Source organism: Parus major, chromosome 3 (genome assembly GCF_001522545.3).
Source record: "Parus major isolate Abel chromosome 3, Parus_major1.1, whole genome shotgun sequence".
Lineage (NCBI taxonomy): Eukaryota > Metazoa > Chordata > Aves > Passeriformes > Paridae > Parus > Parus major.
In genome coordinates this window covers 31,839,388-31,857,074 of record NC_031770.1, presented here as the reverse complement: position 1 = coordinate 31,857,074, position 17,687 = coordinate 31,839,388, and the positions used below count along the sequence as shown (strand labels likewise).

The window sequence follows — 17,687 nt, the reverse complement described above, 5'->3', positions numbered from 1 at the left end:
CACATGGCAAAATAAATCCCTTCTCTAGGAATATTCAGAACTACGTTGAGAAGTGAGTCTGTGTGGGCAGACCCAGGCTGAACACGCATGCAAGCGCTGCTCTCCACTCAGCTGTGACAATGAGGAGCGGGATGTACCTGGACTTTTCCACCCCCTCTGAGCTACATGTGTCCCAGTAGAGCATGTGCTGAAGCTTTTGTGAATTCTGTTCCTGACAGTGCTGAACTTACCAAAATGGCTTTTGTTGGAGAGGAGTATATTTTAATAGAAGGAGGATACTCCTTTTGAGTGTGAGAGTTGAAGCACTTCATGTATGGCTGTTGCGTTGGGGCTTTTTTTAAATATCATACAGCAAAGAAACTGAAAACAAAACATCCCAGACTTTTGAATTGAAATACAGGCTTTACAACCACATAGTAAGTGTAGGCTGTTATATTTTCGTTTAAGACTATATCATTTTATAGAGTACCAAAATAAGCAAAGGATCAGCACTCCATACAAAGTGTTAGTTCCTGTGAGGAGGGTAGAAGGGAAATGGATTTTAATTACACTAAACTTTTTTGCAAGTCTAAAGAAAACTCCATTTCAGCAAAACATATTTGGGTTTCGATTCCCCAAATTTCATTAAGTAGTGTTTCTTTTAAGACAATTTACATTTTTCTCATTCAAAGTAAAGGGATGATTTAAAGCACTATTAACAAGGAGGTGGTGCTGTTAATGTTTAATGTCAATATGCAATGGCATCTGCTATAAAGGCTAGAAGAGCAACACAAGTTTATCTTTACTTCTGAAGACTACTAGAAATTGACTAACACTGGAGAAAAGTTGCAAGCACAGCACACGACTCTAGCTCTAGGCTGCTGCCAGGGAGCCTCTGCTAGTCCATACACTGCCACGGGGACTGCCAGCACACCCCAGGGCCCCGATGGCAGCAGTGCCATGTGTTCTCACGCGTAGACCCCGTGTCCCTCTTGCAATGGGTACATCTTTTCCCTGTCTTTCGGCATTGAAACGCAAGTTAGCAGCTAACATTGCCACTACAATTTTACAGAAGCATAAAGCTGAACAAAATAGCAGTTAAAACAAATTGAAGCTCTCTGTTAAACTCCATGACAATCCTTCCTCCTGTCCTACTCCCTGTCCTTCTCCTACTCCCTCCCTAATGTCTACTTTACAATAGAGGTTAAGTGGATTTACATGATGCAAGCGCAACTCAAAGACTTTTGCCCTATACATATAACCATGTTAAACTGTGAATTATACATGTGATAGATCTCTAACAGCGCAACCACCAGGTTTTTTTTAAAGAAACACAAGTATTTCAGCATGTACAGTAATGAGTTTAAAACTGTCCAACATCGTCGCTTTCATACATTCTCTTCCTCTTTATAGCATTAACGGGATTTTAGACCTTGATGGTGACAATCCCAAACAAGAGTAAAATGAATTTATTTTATTGCAAACAAACGTCTAAGAGTTAAACTTCTCCACCCACTTTCTTTTAAAGAGAAAAGGAATCAGCAGGCTAAGGGAGATACACCCATTTGAGAATTGACATGATTAAAAATTAAGATATAAAATGGGTGACTCACAGTTTCATTAGCTTACAAAATGGTGGAGTAACTACTACAAGCACACTAGGTATACAGTATTTTGTGGGGAAAGTTATACAGACACACAGCTAACTTCATATAGATCCCATTAGACAACTGGATTTACAACAAGTTTTGTTTAATAAGAAATGGGCAAAGCCAGCTTCTTTTCAGAATCAAAATGCAGAACAAATGGAAAAAAAATTATGGTGTTGTACCTTCACAAGTTTGAGCCTCCACAAATAAAGCAACCGAGTTTTACAACTTTAAGAGCTTCTACATACACTCCACCATCACTACTTAGCCCCAGGTTCCTCTTTGCCCCCAACATCTTACTGAGTTCCAAATGTTACAAAAAAGTCCTAGTTATTGCCAGAAACTTTTGCCTCCCCTTCCTCCCCTCCCCACCCAAGAGCTTCATAGAGAGGATGGAGTGTAATAGGGAGCTTTACATAATCTCATGGTATTTGAGGGCTACTAAGATGCCTCCATACGAATCTGGTTGCTAACATTTCTATTGTATTGTGACATGACTCACGACTGTTTCTTAGAAATTGGGGGATGGGGAAAAAGGAGAAAATTCTTTAATAAAAAGACACCAGGTACAAAGCAACGTTTTACTTTTGTTGTGGTAAAAAAAAAGTCACATTTTACAGATAAAATGTAGAACCCTGAAATACTGACACATTCTCTTTTCGTGCACAATGCTGAGGTTCTCTTACGAATCACTTTAAAACTGCAATTAAAAATGTACAAAAAAAGAAAAGAAAAAATCAACCCACAAAGCTTCTAAAAAAGGAACCCGCAGGCACTTCCTCTTGTGGAATGTTTAAAAAGTTAGCCTACTAAAGAAAACAGTCGACTTCTTGTGAAGGTTTTGGAGAAATATGTATCAGTTCATTTATTTGGGTATTCAATAATATCCTTGGTGATAATGCTGACTCCATGGCTTCTGACCCCAGAATTGCTGCAACAGATTAATAAATAGTTAGTTTTAACCTGCAATCACATAATGGTTAAGTTTCTTACTTGGGAGAAAAAAGAAAGCATTTAACAAACATCTAGTTCCACGAGAACTCGAGAGGATTAAAGTCCTCTCCAATAGCAGCAAGTTCCTGAACAACTGAAGGCAGTTAAAAGTTCACTTCACAGCAGTAATGTGAAGCCAAGTACTACATACCATGAAGATCATTATGCCACAGCTGGTATTTGATATATCAAGACCATCAAGGCAGATTAAGTTTTGCACAGGAAGCTATTTATAGTGACATCACCTAGCATTAGAAGATTTTGCTATCTGCTTTTGATTATGCATCTACTCATTTTAGTCAGCACTTTGCAACATTCAAGTCAACCATCAGTAAAAAGATAAAGTTGGGACTACTTACACCCTGCTGCCACTGGTTGTAGCCCTGAGATTGGTTTTTGTAGCCACGATTATTTCCCCTTCCTCTGAAGTTCTGCAAGAGGACAACAGTTTTTAACTACTTTGTCTATATGTATTTTTCAGCAGTGTCCTAATACTTTGGACATCACACACCATATAGAAATATCAGCCCCAGATTAATAGAAAATCACATTACCAAAAAATCCCTCCCTGATAAACACTAGAATATCCAGTCTCCTCCCTACCCCCTCCTGAAGCAATTGCTTTTTAAGCATGGGGCAAGTACCTCAGAATTAGTAAACCAGCTCAAACTGCTGTTGCCTGCTCTGGAAAGCTGGCTAATCCAGTTTTGACTCACCCTATTTCCAGCTGCTAAATGCACCAGGACAACTAAAAATACAAAAGCTTGTCTATTTTTAGTTAGGAAAGGCTGTAGTTGCTACAAGGGTATGTTATCTGATCAGACAAAAGGATATGGGTCACACAACTGAAAATAGAAGAGCTAGCCCACAAAACTTCAAACAGAAGTTAAGGTACAATAAAGGGACATTGATTTCCTCCTGTTTGTCAGTATTAGGCAAACCTGAGCCATGTTTACTGGCTTGGGCTCCATCTGCTGGCTCTTCAGTAATCCCAATTTTGTTTTCCAATACTTCCACCAATATTCCAACAGGTAAGATCTAGGCTAGTGTGTCTTTACTAGTTGTGCTCATTACCAGACACAAAAACAAAGACTCTGTGCACAGCTATTTCCAGAAAGTTCCCTACATGTTTGATAAAGATACACTTTGACCCTAAGGCCAAACAGCAGTTACTATTATTTGGGATGGAGAAGAAACACAAAAAACCAAAGACAACCCTTCACATGCATGTGCTAAAAGTCTTCATTTTTAACAGGACAGAGGTACAGCCCTAACATGAACCCCCCACATCAGCAGTTGCTACGCAGCTTTCAGAGCCCTGGGCACATGCACTAAACCAGAAAGGCGTTGCAGTATGGCATCAGTGTAGCACCACAATCAAGTTTGTGACTCCTCACAGGCACCAGAGCTGGCAAACAACATCATCCAAAGTACTGCAGTTCAACTTGTCAGTGCCCCGTCAAAAGCATCACCTGGTTGTAGTTTCCCCTGTTGGGCATTCCACCTCTGTTATAGTTTCCTCTGTTTGAGTAGCCACCTCTGCTTGGAAAGACAGGGCCGCGAGGATACGGGTAGCCAATTGCTCCGCTGCTGCCACCGCCGCCACCGCCACCTCCACCACCTCGCTGAGGCATGTTGCCTCCCCTCCTGTTGTATCCACCACGATTGCCAGGGACTGCAGGGAGAGAGTTACTTTAATTGTTAGGTCTTACATATTTCCTACATGAAGATGACAGTGCAATCCAAGCTCTGACAAGCCTCTCACTCAAGCTGGATAATTAGCTATACACTAAAACATTAAATTTACTGAAATTGAGATCAAGGTTCCCACTATGTAGTAACTGCAATCCAAGTACTACAACCTTTTTCCCCAGCAGCAGCAACCTCCAGAAGTCTCAGATTTATTTCTAGGCTCACCTCCTCCTCTGAAGTTGCCCCGCATGTTGAATCCTCCACGTCCTCTCTGACCCCTATTAAACTGATTTTTATTGCTCTTCTTGTTCTTCTTTGAGCCAGTGTTCTGTTTCTTTTCTGGTGGAAGAGCTTTCTTACTTTCTTCTTTGTACTGTTCCAAAAGCTTCTGAGCTTCTTCTTTTTGCAACTCTACATAGATTATTTCATCAAAACATTCTGCTACCTCTGGCAGTGTGAAGTTCCCTATAATTGCAAAAACACTGAGTATTCAGCATCTACATTCAGCTACAATCAAAGCCGCAATTTAACCACCTTTCCCCCATTCTTCCTCCCACCCTCTCCATCTCCTCAGCATAGGGACAAAATTACATAATCTGAGCATTTAGGAAATGTAACAGTGACAAAGGTAATAAACAGGTCTTCATGGAGTTGCCAGTACTGTTCCAAACCTCGAAAACATTCTGCCTATCTTTTTTTTTTCTTTTATAAGCCTCCACTCAGAACACCAGTTTCTGCCAAATATGTCACTTATATAGGGCACTTTTATGCCAAGACAGCTTTGTGCATCTGCATGAAGCGTATCACCATAACTGAGTAGTGTTAAGGACTGCAGCAGAGGGAACACAATATAGTGTTATCCTACCAAGTTACAATAGTCTTCCAGTTTTTTGTAAGTACAACTGTTTAAGATAAAGTGATTTTTTAGACTTCACGTTTACTTAATCCTTTAAACAGATACTCAGCATCCTAAAACACAGTATAGGATTATGTTCCATGCCTTTCATTTTGAGAACTGCATGCTCTGGAAGATCTTTTCCCTCCACCTCTGCCTTCTTTTGTGTTCTTTGCTTGTAGTCTTCATCTTTTGGGCAAACAACAACTGCTTTGCGCTGGAAGCCTGCAAACAGGCACATTTTTCTCCTCTGCGCAGCTGCAGACACATTTGTCTGAAAAAAATGCAGTAACTTACTACACGTAGCTGTCATTGTAAGAGTTAAGGAAGTCAACTTATGGTGTATAGACTTCACCTCTACAAGAGCTTGCAATGAAGTTTACAAATAACTGGACATAAAGATGCTGCATAATGCAAAGTTACGAGCTTGTATCAACGTGTTAAAACACTATTCCTCCCACATCCCATAAATCTAGAGTTCAGACAAGCATTTGTAATAATATCTCAACTTTCTGTCCCCTGAATGAGTAGTAAGTCAGTAACTGAAACAACCACTATTATAATGTAACTTTAATCCCAATTAATTACTACAACACAGCCTATAACAAATTTCCTTAAACGTTTTTCACTGAAGCTTCTACCTGATCCAAAATGAAATTCCGCTTCTTACGAGCTGCAATCTCAATGAACTTTCCAAGACACTGTGGAGCTCTCTGCAACAGTGTGTTAAGTTTTCCAGTGTCTGCCATCTGACGCTTAAAACCTGCAACCTATGGAAAGATTTCCCAGTTAGTCAGTGTAGTCCTGATAAATGTGTGGCATTTTTCTTTGCTAAATGCTTTCCACCACACTTCAAGGGCCATTCAATTCAAGGCCACAGCTGCTGCAAACTCTTAATTGAAATTCTCAACCCTCTATAGAACATAAGAGATTTATAAACGAAGACTCCACAAGAATTGGTACCATTCAGTTCAAGGTATACTCATCACAATACCAATTCCAGCTAAATGTTGTATTCTGAAAACAGTGATGTACAGAGAAGTAGAAATACATTCCAGTAGCCAACAACAGCCGACTATTTCTTACATATTACCATGAAAAGCTTCAGAATCCTGCCATATGTAAATAAGAAGCTCAGCAAGATAATAAAATCTTTACACATAGTCATTAGGTTGGAAAAGACCTTTGAGATCATTGAGTCCAACCTATGATCTGACAGCACCTTGTCAACCAGACCATGGCACTAAGTGCGACAGCCAGTCTTTTTTTCAACAAGAATGGTAGCGAAGTTGTCAGTTTCTTTGATACCAAAGAACCACAGATTTACAGCAAGTTTTCAATATAACAAGAAATAAAATGACTTATCACTTACCATCATTTTATCCATAATAGTATTTGTCCCAAGAATGTTGTATTTTCCAGGATTTGCTGCTGCATGTTTGGTAACCCATGTAGTCTTGCCAGCTCCAGGCAAGCCAATCATCATTACCACCTATGACAAAAAGTTCTGTATTTGAGATACTAGTTCAAAGATTTTCTTTAATGCACAACTTAGCCCAGCATACCTAACAGATACTGAGGGGGGAAGTGGGGGTGGGGAAGGTAGTGGTAGTGTGCACATCATAAGACACTAAATATTAAAGCTCCCAAACAAAAATGTTTGGAATGAGGTAGAATAGTCTCCTTAACCCCACCATTTCCATCTGCTTTAACAACGTTTGAGAGGATCAGAAGAAACTTACTTCACAATCTTTCTTTTGCTCAGGTCCCTTTGGTCCTCGGACCCTATCTTCCAGGGGGACCTTCTGGATGAAGGTATACTCTTCAGGTACAGGGAAATAAGGTTCCTCCTTCTGACCAAAGTTGAACTCAACTGCACAGTTATGGCAGAGAACATGTGGAAAGAGTGGTCGTCCATCAAGAACTTCCTTGCTTATTTTGAATGCAACACCAAGCTCTTGTCCGTTCTTGGAATATGAGAGTTCCACTTCATCACCATCAAAATTCTGTTTTTTAGACAAAGTATTATTTTGGATAAAATTAACTCACTTTATACAGGTAATTAGTCACTTCAGTCTACCAGCTATGTTCATTCAACTTCTGTAACTATATGCTATTTCATAAAGAAAATAAAGTAAATTTTCTCTTCTAAATAAGACACTGTCAATGATCATCTTGTTCAAGATCTGATTTTTTGTTGAAAGGCTTTAAAGACATTTATCCACGAATATGAATTCACATTGCCAGCAGACACTGTTAGTAATAGCTGCTGCTTCTACTGCCTGCCTATGAAACAACTTGTCTTGCTCCCATGATTTTATGTATTTACTTTACTGCTTCTAATGTCAAAGCAGTCTAAAAATTCAAGGATGTCTTCCCTCAAAAGAAAACATAAGTGGAAACTTACAGCAAAACATCCAATCACATCATTTTCATCAAACTTCTCACCAAAGTCTTCAGTCTCACAATTGCATGTCTTTATTCCTTTTAGAGAATATCCATAGGAAAATTCTTCTTCACCTGAAAGAACAATTTAAACTAATTACTAATAAGCTTTCCCATCTAACTGTTTAGACATAAATCACCTTACAGCTACTTAAGCAAGCTGCTGTTCAGAGTATTTTTATTAATGCCAAAACAAGCTATGTAGCCCCCCAAAAGCTATACAAGCTCATTCTTCTATTCAATACTTTCACTTGAGATAGAACAGAAGGTTTCCTTATCCCTGTTTAAGAGCCTTATGCTACTGGCTCCAGATTCATGGTGACAACAAAAGCTGAACTGTCAGATAAAGACATGAACAAGTGTTTTTAAACTGTGAAGACCTGATTATGCAGTGGTATACCTGCCGTAACGTAGTCAGAAAGGCTTTCTGAAGTTAGTCTCCAGGAGCACTTACCCCTCCCATTTTAAAGGGAGCTTAGCAGACAGCCTATGCAACAGCTGAGGATGAAGCTGCAAGGAACAAGCTAACAGAAGTGTCAAACACAAGGTCTCAGGTGTAACTTAAGTAGAATGCTGTTGCTGATGTCAGAACACACCAACTCACCAATATTTCCCCCAAAGACGTGTTTCAGCAACAAGTTATAAATATTATTATAATAATAATTTGTTATATATATATATAATGAAGTTGTACTTCTTTCCAGCTACTTTCAGAAATTAGGATTTTCCCACAAAGGAAAAAGAAAGGAGAAAAACAAATTAAAAAAAGATAGTGCAGTTACCATGGGTTAAATTTTATACCATGCCTCATCCTTTAAAAGTAGAGGGAAGGAAAATCCCCCTTTTCTACTTATGACACTACACAATATAAAAAAGACAAATTCTTTGCCTTGTTAGGTATTCAAAAATGTTCTCCACAACCCATAAATGGTCAGTGGAATAATTAATTCTTAAATGATGGCCCTAGCCCTTACAGGTCTGAATACTTTTGGACTTTATTTGGTCCCAGTAATGAACTTTTACACACCATGTCCAGGGAATGACTCAAATTAAGACCACTTTTTGCAACACAGAGACTACGATCACTAAGCTTGTTCCCCCTGCTTCAGAAAAAAAGTATTTAAAACTTCAACCACATTAACACAAAAGCAATCAAACATTTAAGCCTTACCGAGCAACATTCCACTTGTGTTCAGTGACCAGCCAACTCGCACTTCATGTATGTCAATGTCTTTTGTATACAGGTGCTTAACAGGAATCTTTTCTGTAACCTATTTTTAAATTATTCAGTGAAAGGCAAGCAGTATTTATTATACACTAACAAGATGGAAGAACAAAAGATAATATTTGGAACCTTTACACTTTGGTTAAATCTGTGCTAGGTCTAAGTCATCACCCTCTGCAAAAATAAAACATGTTCAAGAATATGAAGCCACAACTAGTGACTAAACAGTTCTACTGCCTGACTTAGCAATGAAGATTGAAGATAACATAAATCTTCATCGCTTTATCACAGCAGTCCCTTGTCAGTGGTCAAGACTTAAGTCCTTTTGACACAGTATTAAAATCACAATTAATACACATATTTATTTTAAAAACTCCCGTTGCTATCAAGTTGGGATTAACAGTAAATTAGTTAGCTAAGAAAATGCACAATGTATTAAAAAACCCCCGCTTCTTAGAGACTAGGGAAAGTATTATACTGACCATTTTCACTCTAAGCAGACTTCCTGGGCAAGCTGCCAGGTTCCAAACAACCAGGTTAAACAAAAAGAAAGGTAGCAACAAACACAACGACACCAGAAACCCCAACAAACCACCTAAATGCATTGGAATCCACATGCAATCTACTGTTCTTTAACCGTTTTTAGAAACTTCATCAAAATAAAGTGAAAAACCCATCACTATCCTATCAACCTCTGCAACTAATCCAATCAGGTGACTTGAGCTGAAACTCTTTTAAAAGTGAACAGGACAATACATAGTGACATAAATTTCACTTCACTGGCCTTCCAAAGTTATAGGTATCAACAGACACAGAAATCACTCCATTCAAAAGGCTGGGTAATGGGATCACAGCTACATTTGAAAGCACTAGAGAAAGAGAAGAGATTAATATACACAGGCCCATCATATGCAAAGAAGCCCTTAACATTGTTAAGTAAAAAAGGAGTAAGAAATACAAATGTAAGCTTTGTGATCCTGTTCCTCTTCCACCAACAAGCTGGAGAAATCAGTTTTTACTAGAAGGCTGACTGCTCTTCGTCATTCTTACCCTTCAGGAGAACTCTTGCCCTCAAAATTCAACTACCTGCTAGATATTCACATTCAATGCATCATGTCAGAGTTAATGATGTTGAAAGGGACCTCTAGAGGTCATCCAGCCCAAATCCCTGCCTCCAGCAGATCAAACTCAAAGACTAAGTAGAACCAAAAAAAAATGTTGGGATAATTTATATCCCTTAAAAAAAAAAAAAAAAAAAAAAGTCAAGCTTTCTCTCATCTTCAGAAAGTACAAGCAAACTTCTGACTAGAGTATAAAAATACTTTAAATGTTGAGACATAAGATGCAAAATAGAATTCACAGTTAAAAAATAAGACCAAAAGTCTCACATTCGGAATAAATGCAGTGTTTTGCAGGTTGTTTTTTGTTTTGTTTAGTTGTTTGGGGGTTTTTTAAATTTCTCTTTTTTTGTTTCAGTTTTGCAAACTGAGACAACTTTCTTGTAAAGAAGGTTGTTTAAGAGTCCCGTTCACATCAATTAGTTTCAACCAAGTCCAAAAAATATGACAAGTATAAATATTACATTTAAGCATGCAAAAGTCTCCCATAAACATTAACTCACCTTCATTTCAAAGCAGACTTTGCCTTTAGAAACTCCATAGGAGGCTCTCCCTCCAGCCCAAAGGAAAGCAAAGCTTTCCATGGTCAGAGAGGAAGCACTAAACCGGTCTCTTGAGATTTTAAAATGCAGGTCACAGTTATCTGTTAACACAAAAATCATTCTGTGTTTACTCTGATTACAAAATAAAGTACAGGTGTCAAATTTTATGCATTAAAAATGATGCCAGCTTTCAAAGGTGATTTTGAAGACAAACTACTAGCAAGTACCCAGAAACTTTCAGAGAAGCAACATGTCTAAATGGAACTGCAGACTGAAGCTTAGCCTAGTGAATTCTATCACTCAATTTCCCTCTATTTTTTCCATCTACTTAAAAACCTCTAACTTTCTCCATATCTGTTTGAACCCTTTGTCAGTTACCTCTCTCCATCAATACAGATAACAATGCCATCTGCATTGTATTCTCCACAGTACCCTCTAGAGACCTTGATTCTGAAGCAGTCTCATTGCTCAAGCCCAAACCTGAGGGCTGCTAAGAAGTAAATGTGAACACAAATGTTTTTACTTAAGTACTGAACATAGTCTTTGGTTAATATAGTCAATTAGCAAGTCAAATAAGATTATGTCTATTAACATAAAAGCAGTTAAGTCAGAAGCAGATATGCTAAGCACAGAGAGTGTGCTAAACGAACCTACTTCAGCCCAGAAACACAACCTACACATTATGAATTCACCTATCACTCTAAGCGGAACCTCAGTTTTACAAGCATCTTCAGAGCTGCCAACAATGAAATTGCAAATGAATCTCTCAGTAGGTTTCAGAAAAACAATACCAAATGGTAACAAGAGGTGCAGCATGCAACACTTGAACTCCCCAGAGCAAGGAATCCACAGAAGCAGCTCCAAACGTATCTGATGGTTACAAGAAAGGAGCAAAATGTGCAGTGAGGAATTCTGCTCTCATGTAAAACCTGCATGATGCCAGAATAAACTAAAATGCCATCTGCCCTGTACTACTGGCAACTCTCAGGCACAAAATGTTGTTTTGTTTGCATACAGCTATCCCCAATTCCAAAAATAGTATTAATGATTCAAGTGTCTTCTCATCAGTACTGCTAGCTCATATTTGTTGCATGAAAAGCAAATAAAATCATACAGAAGAAACCCACCTTTGCAGGCTACCTTTAGAACAGGAGATGAGAACAGAATTTAAAGTTACAGGTTCTTTGTGAGACACAGGTAATAAAAAGTACGTAAGAGTGGCTAAGCCTCTTACATGCCTGGATCACTATCCAGAAGAGAGAATGCCACTTCATTACACAATTCAGCCTTACAGCTGTGTTTGAATCTTCTCTCTAGAATCTGTCAACACTTTAATTCAGAATTTGTCCAGTAACAAGATTTTAAATTAAAAAATTATATTATTACTAGAAACAGTAATAATGAAAAGTAGCTATTTATGCAGCTATTGGAAAAATCCCAAACCTCCCACAGAAGTGGCTACTCACCAGGTTAGCAGCTAGAAACTTGAGACTTAGATAGCAAAATGTCAGGGATGGCATATTCAGCAATTTACATGACTGTAAACTAATACCTCCTTCCATTTCAAATCATTTCTTGTAGAGTAAAACCACCTGAAACTTCTAACAATATGCCAGACAATGCCAAAAGTTAAGCTTTCCTTCCATGGCACTGTAAGAATCCAACAAATTCAAGCATTACTTCTAATTTTCTAATATTGTGCTGAGTACTTATACTTACCCTCAGGAATACAAATGTCAACTCTGCCATTATGTTATGTTACAGTAATAGTAATATTTATAATTTGCCTGAAAAAAAACTCCAAACAAACCTGTTTGCAGGTACTTCTCAACTTCTATGCTCTACTGACCAAGTCTCTCTGCCATCCCACTTACACAAACCACCACCCAAAGCCCACACACTCACAGGTTACATGAATGTGTCATTTCTGAGGAGGCATTACCAGGTTTTGTTAAATTTTTCAGAAAACAGAAAGAATACTCCACTGGTTGGTACATAAACAGGGGAAGTTATGTAGAAAGCTCACTTTCCAAACTGTATTTTATAAGCAGTTAGGCTACTGACTCTCTGAGCTTTCTGGGCAGTAGTGCTGGACAGCTCTTTCATCAAGCTGTCCTTAGAGTGTTCCATGGGCACTCTACACTTACCCACCTAAGCTTCCAAACCAGATTAGTGTTTTGTTTAAGATTTCTTCACAGAACTATCTAGCACTACAAATTTCATAGGAAAACCAAGCTTATTACTGCTAACATACTCATATGTTACTCATACTCATCTTTCTGTTTGCTTGCTAAAAACAGGTGGAAACAGTATTTTTCTAATTTTTCTTAAGTTACCTGGTAACGAAAATGAACAAATGTATCCTCCCTTTTCAGAAAGCATGGCACTAAGATTAAAAGACTTAACATCACATCTTTCCAGAGCCAACAAAAGTGTGTTTACTCACAAGTATCAAGACAAACCACTGTGTCATCAAAATGTTCATCTTCTTCTTCAACAGGTGGTTGAGGGGACTTGGCCCTGAAAGAAACAAAACCAAACAAAACATAATAAAGTAACATGTATTTTCATGAAGTTAAAATGACATTTTGGTACTCTATTCCTCCTCACCACAAAATGCTGCCCAGCAGCAACTGTTTACCTGCTATACTTGTTTTCCTCAATGTATTCAAAGTATCCCCGGCCATGGTCTTCACGTGGTCTCTTCACTCCTCTCTTCTTCTCTCCAGGCTTTTGCTCCGTTTTACCATCTCCTGTAACAGAAGCAATTATTTATTTTGTTTTAAATTTTAATTTAATTGGGAATAAAATCTATAGAATGGCTTCAATTTGCAGCAAGCTACAGCATGAGATATGCAGTAACATCTTTAAACGGAATATTACTATGTTACTAAGGTAAAACCCTGTATCTTGAATTTTTACGGGAGACTTAAAGCTTGTCATCAATCAAAAATGATTTAGCATACGGAAGTTGCCAATACACCCCGCAGCAGTACGGCCTTCAGTGTTAAGATTCCACTGAAAAGCACACCACTCCCCTCCAAAAAAGAAAGAAAAATAAAAAAAACAAACAAAAAAACTGAAAAAAACCCCCACCTTCTGACCCGCCGCGCCTCCAGACCCGCAACACCACCACCACCCGCCCACCACGGGGGCAGCGGGACATTGCCGGCCTCTCGAAGGGCACCGTGCGATACGCACGACTGCGCCTCCTCCCGGCGGGCCGCGGGCGGGAGCCCCAGGGAAAGCATTCCTCCTCCTCCTCCTCCCGCCTCCATTGTACCGCCAGGCCTTCCCAGCGCCATCCCGTGCGGCGGCGGCGCCCAGCCCGGAAGTGACGTCACGCGCGCCCAGCGCACAATGCACAGCGCGCCCCAGCGGCCCCTCCGCCGCCCCTCCCCCCCGCGCCCCCCCCCCCCGCCCCCCCCGCCGGGACAGCACGAGGCGCGGGGCCGCCAACGTCCTCCCGCGCGCGCCCCGGAAGCCGCCCCCCCTCCCAGCCCCCCCCGGGCAACCCCCGTCATGGCGGGGGGGGTGGGGTTAATGGGCCCCCCCCCCCCCCCCCCCCCCCCCCCCCGGTTCCCGCCGTCACGCTCACTCACCCCCGGCTCCCTGCGCCCCGGGGCGGCCGCCTCCACCGCCGCCTTCCGCTTTCTTCTGCTGCTGCTGCTGCTGCTTGGCGGGGCCCGCCGGGCCGGAGGCAGCGGCCGGCCCCGAGGCGCCCCCAGCGCTCTTGCCGGGAGCCTCCTTGGCGGCGGCGGCGGCGCTGCGCGGCGCGAGGAGCGGCGGGGGCTGCTGCGGCTGCTGGGGCTGCTGCGGCTGCTGGTCACCGTGGCCGTTGGCGTCCCCGGCCGCGGCCTCCTCCTCGTCGGCTAACTCGTCCTCCCCCTCTTGGAAACCCTGGTCGTCCCCGTTCTCATCCTCCTCCTCCTCCTCTTCCTCCTCATCGCCGCCCGCCTCCTCCTCCATGGGGCCGCCCCCGGCTCCTGCCCGTTCGCCGTTCTCCTCGCCCAGCTCCATGGCGTCGCCATCGGCGGCCTCCAGTCCTTCCTCGTCGTCGTCCTCCATGGCGGAGGCCGCGGCCTGGCCGGGGCCTCCCCCCTGGCGGAGCTGCGCTGCGCCCCCGCCGCTCTCTGCCGCCTCCCCTTCCACGCTGCCGTTGCCGGGCTCGGCCGCGCCGCTGGCGGGGCCGCCCCCGCCGGCCTCCTCCTGGTCTAGCGCGGCCTGGAGCCGCTCCATGAGCTCAGCCTTGAGGCCCTTGTCGGAGAGGCGCCGCTTTTTCAGCTCCTCCTTCAGCTCCGACACCTTCAGCTTCTTCACGTTCACGGGCGAGCAGCTCATGGCGGCGGCGGCGGCACTGGCGGCTCGGTCCCTGGGCGGCGCGCGGGCGGCGGCGATCAGGGACAGACGGGCGGCTCTGGCTCTGCCTGCGGTGTGTCGGTGCCCCGGCGGGCGGTGGGTGCGGGCGGGAGGCGCGGGGGGTTCGTGCGGCTGCGGGAGCTGCGGAGCCGGACCCGCCTGGCGCCAAATCCTTTCACCGCGAGCTCGCGAGGGAGACGCGCCTCGCGGGGCCGCGCACGCACCGGCGCCGCGCGCGCGCCGCCCCGCGCACGTAGGCCCTCCCGCGCTACCGTAACGACGCATTACCGTAAATACCCACTGGAGCGCAGCGTAGCGCACACCGCCGCCCTTGTCCTGGCGGGTTCCTTGGCAGCGGCGGATCGGCCGATGCACCGCTCCGGCACAGTGAACCCGCTCCGGGCAGCGAGCCACTCCTGTGCCAGCTCCCGCCCGCGTGAGGCCTCAGCCCGACCGAAATGCCCCCCATCCCCTCACGGGCCCGCATTCCAGCCACAGTCCTGATTCCAGCAGCGCCCTGTCCTGATTCCCCTGGCACCCGTGCCGGGCCTAGTCCCGCACGCTTTATTGCGTAGAGGCTTTGAAAAGGGGCACTGCTACTCGAAATAGCCTGGCACAGCCCTGCTAACGCAGTTACGTAAGGGCGGGAGCGGGGCTACTTCGTTCCCCCAGCACCGGGAGACCGGCACGGGGCTGAGCCTTAAGCAGAGCCGGCGGTAACAAAGGTTCTCCAGTGCATGAACTCCTAGTCTGGAGCTCGGTACGGGGCCACTCTGCTCACCAAAACTGCGCAGCTTTTCCTCTTCCCTCTGCCTTCCTCTCTGCACAGCGTTAATATGGGGCTCTCCCCAGCCGCACAAGTTGTAGAGTCACTGAATATTTGACTTCTTCCAATTCGGTCAAAAGTAACATGAAACAAACAGTCACAAGAGCGGAAAGACAGCACGGATCCACAAGTCGGCTTCCTTACGGAGCCCGGATAAAGAGCTAATTTTCACTTGCAGGAAAAGAAATGCAAGTCAAACCGCCAGAGAATCAGTACGAGGCACAACAGAAAGGAAGGTGTGTTTGCCACGAAGTTGCCTTGTGTTGGTACGGATTGCGTGGCCTCCTGAACCAGAACAAATTACGTTTACCTGCCCCAGAGGAAGGGCAGAGAGACAAGGAAAACGTCCTGTTTTAACTGCAGGAGGAAAGGGCTCTTTCACACACGTACATACACACCGCTCTGTCCTCAGTCAGGCTACACCTACTTGGAGAAAACACGATTCGGTCGGCAAGGTTAGCTCAACCCAGCACTACACAACAGCTTTTTGGAACATAGACAGGAAGAGATGCAATATGTACAGATGAGGAAAAAAGTTGCCAGAACCTTTCTCTTATTTTAAGGGCAAGTTAGTAGTTTTTATTTCAGTCCGGTAAGTCACAGTCACCTCAATAGCAGAAGGGTAAGAGTAAATCAATGCAAAGGAGAGGTCAGTGCGTGATTAAGCTGTACCACTCTAAATCATTGCCTTTGTCCATTTTTTCATGAAAGAACAATCTTAGCTAATCTGCTGATGGACTCCTGCCATATACTGTCCTACCAAAATTACAACAAAATTAAACTAGTTAATATTGCAAGATTATGGATTGAAACATACAGATAATTCTGCATCAATTTAGATGTCATTTGCCAATCCAACCTTCATGTTCCTGATTTTTTTTTTTTGTACGTAAACAAACAGAAAATACATCATTAACTCTTTATGACTTGTATTATCTAAACCTCAGTCAGAGCCCTGTGTTTAGACCCTGATCTTGCACAGGGCTTTTCATATGTTGAATCATATTTCTGGAAGAGTTTAATCAACCGTGATGTCTGATAATCCCTCCCACCACTGCAAACTTTATGGATTGATAGATTCTTCTAGGCTAGCTTTATATCCCTAAGCCTTGCCTTAAATGAGCACATCTGCACATATTGACAATGCCTGTGTGCTGGAAAACACGCTCATTCAGAACCACCCGAGAGCTGCAGTCGTCACATATAATCCCATTCCTAAACGATGTCATGTCTCCCTACTTCGGTAACATGTTCATACTGCTTTATACTCCTGTTACCATGGAGAAACAAAACAGCTAATAGCTTTGAGGCATATGGAGAGATTCCTTACCCTAAAGCATCCAAGCCTGTATATAAAGGCACAAGTAGATATAGTATAAATCATTTCCCCTTCCTTCCCCTTGCTGAAATGTAGCACTATTAACTTGAGGCATTTTTTTAAAGTTACTACAGCTGTCTATTTATTAAACCACTTAGAAGGATAAACTTATTATTTTTAAAGGAGGTTAACTCATACCATCTTAATAAGGGTAATACTTACTATCTGACCACACATTTAATTACACTACCAAACAGGTGTAGCAAGAATGTTTTCAGGCTACAGTTATGTTACCTGTTATTACAGAAGTGAGAAATCCAAGTTGATTTTCAGATGTCAGGTGATTTAATTGTAAACAATAAATAAATAGTTGTAAATAATCATTAAGCTAACTAAATGAAACACACACATAACAGAAATAGATGTGTAACTTTATTGACTGCCTCTCAGTGTTGGAAAAAAAAATCAGCTTTTTCTATATGTAAGTTAAATACATATTTATAACGCATCTGTCTCTGGAAAAATCTCTCTTAAGAAACTCCCCTGTCCTCTTTGAGTCCTGTGTTTCAAGAGTTTGCCTTTCCCTTATTCATACTTTGAAGGAGAAAAATGAGTTAAGGATGTATATGCTCTCCTCGTTGCCATA

At 42.5% G+C, this 17,687-nt stretch overlaps 1 protein-coding gene across 1 annotated transcript; it reads right to left on the bottom strand.

Moving 5' to 3' along the window:
* Positions 1 to 706: 706 nt before the first annotated feature.
* HNRNPU (heterogeneous nuclear ribonucleoprotein U) lies at positions 707 to 15,115 on the bottom strand. The gene is made up of 14 exons (XM_015622579.3): positions 14,141 to 15,115; positions 13,180 to 13,291; positions 12,985 to 13,058; positions 10,500 to 10,639; positions 8,825 to 8,924; positions 7,616 to 7,728; positions 6,951 to 7,214; positions 6,581 to 6,700; positions 5,850 to 5,978; positions 5,314 to 5,482; positions 4,539 to 4,778; positions 4,094 to 4,296; positions 2,981 to 3,052; positions 707 to 2,559 (listed from the first exon to the last, which is right to left on the bottom strand). The coding sequence occupies exons 1-14, from the start codon at positions 14,877 to 14,879 to the stop codon at positions 2,506 to 2,508; spliced, it is 2,529 nt and encodes an 842-aa protein (XP_015478065.1). The 5' UTR covers positions 14,880 to 15,115; the 3' UTR covers positions 707 to 2,505.
* Positions 15,116 to 17,687: the final 2,572 nt, after the last annotated feature.

What these genes read in the sequence shown, in the direction of transcription:
- HNRNPU (XM_015622579.3), bottom strand. Translation starts at nt 14,879, where the DNA reads ATGAGCTGCTCGCCCGTGAACGTGAAGAAGCTGAAGGTGTCGGAGCTG. An exon ending in GAGGAAAACAAGTATAGCAG is followed by an intron (nt 13,059 to 13,179) that starts GTAAACAGTTGC and finishes TGTTTCTTTCAG; the next exon opens with GGCCAAGTCCCCTCAACCAC. An exon ending in ATGTGATTGGATGTTTTGCT is followed by an intron (nt 7,215 to 7,615) that starts GTAAGTTTCCAC and finishes TCTAAAAAACAG; the next exon opens with AATTTTGATGGTGATGAAGT.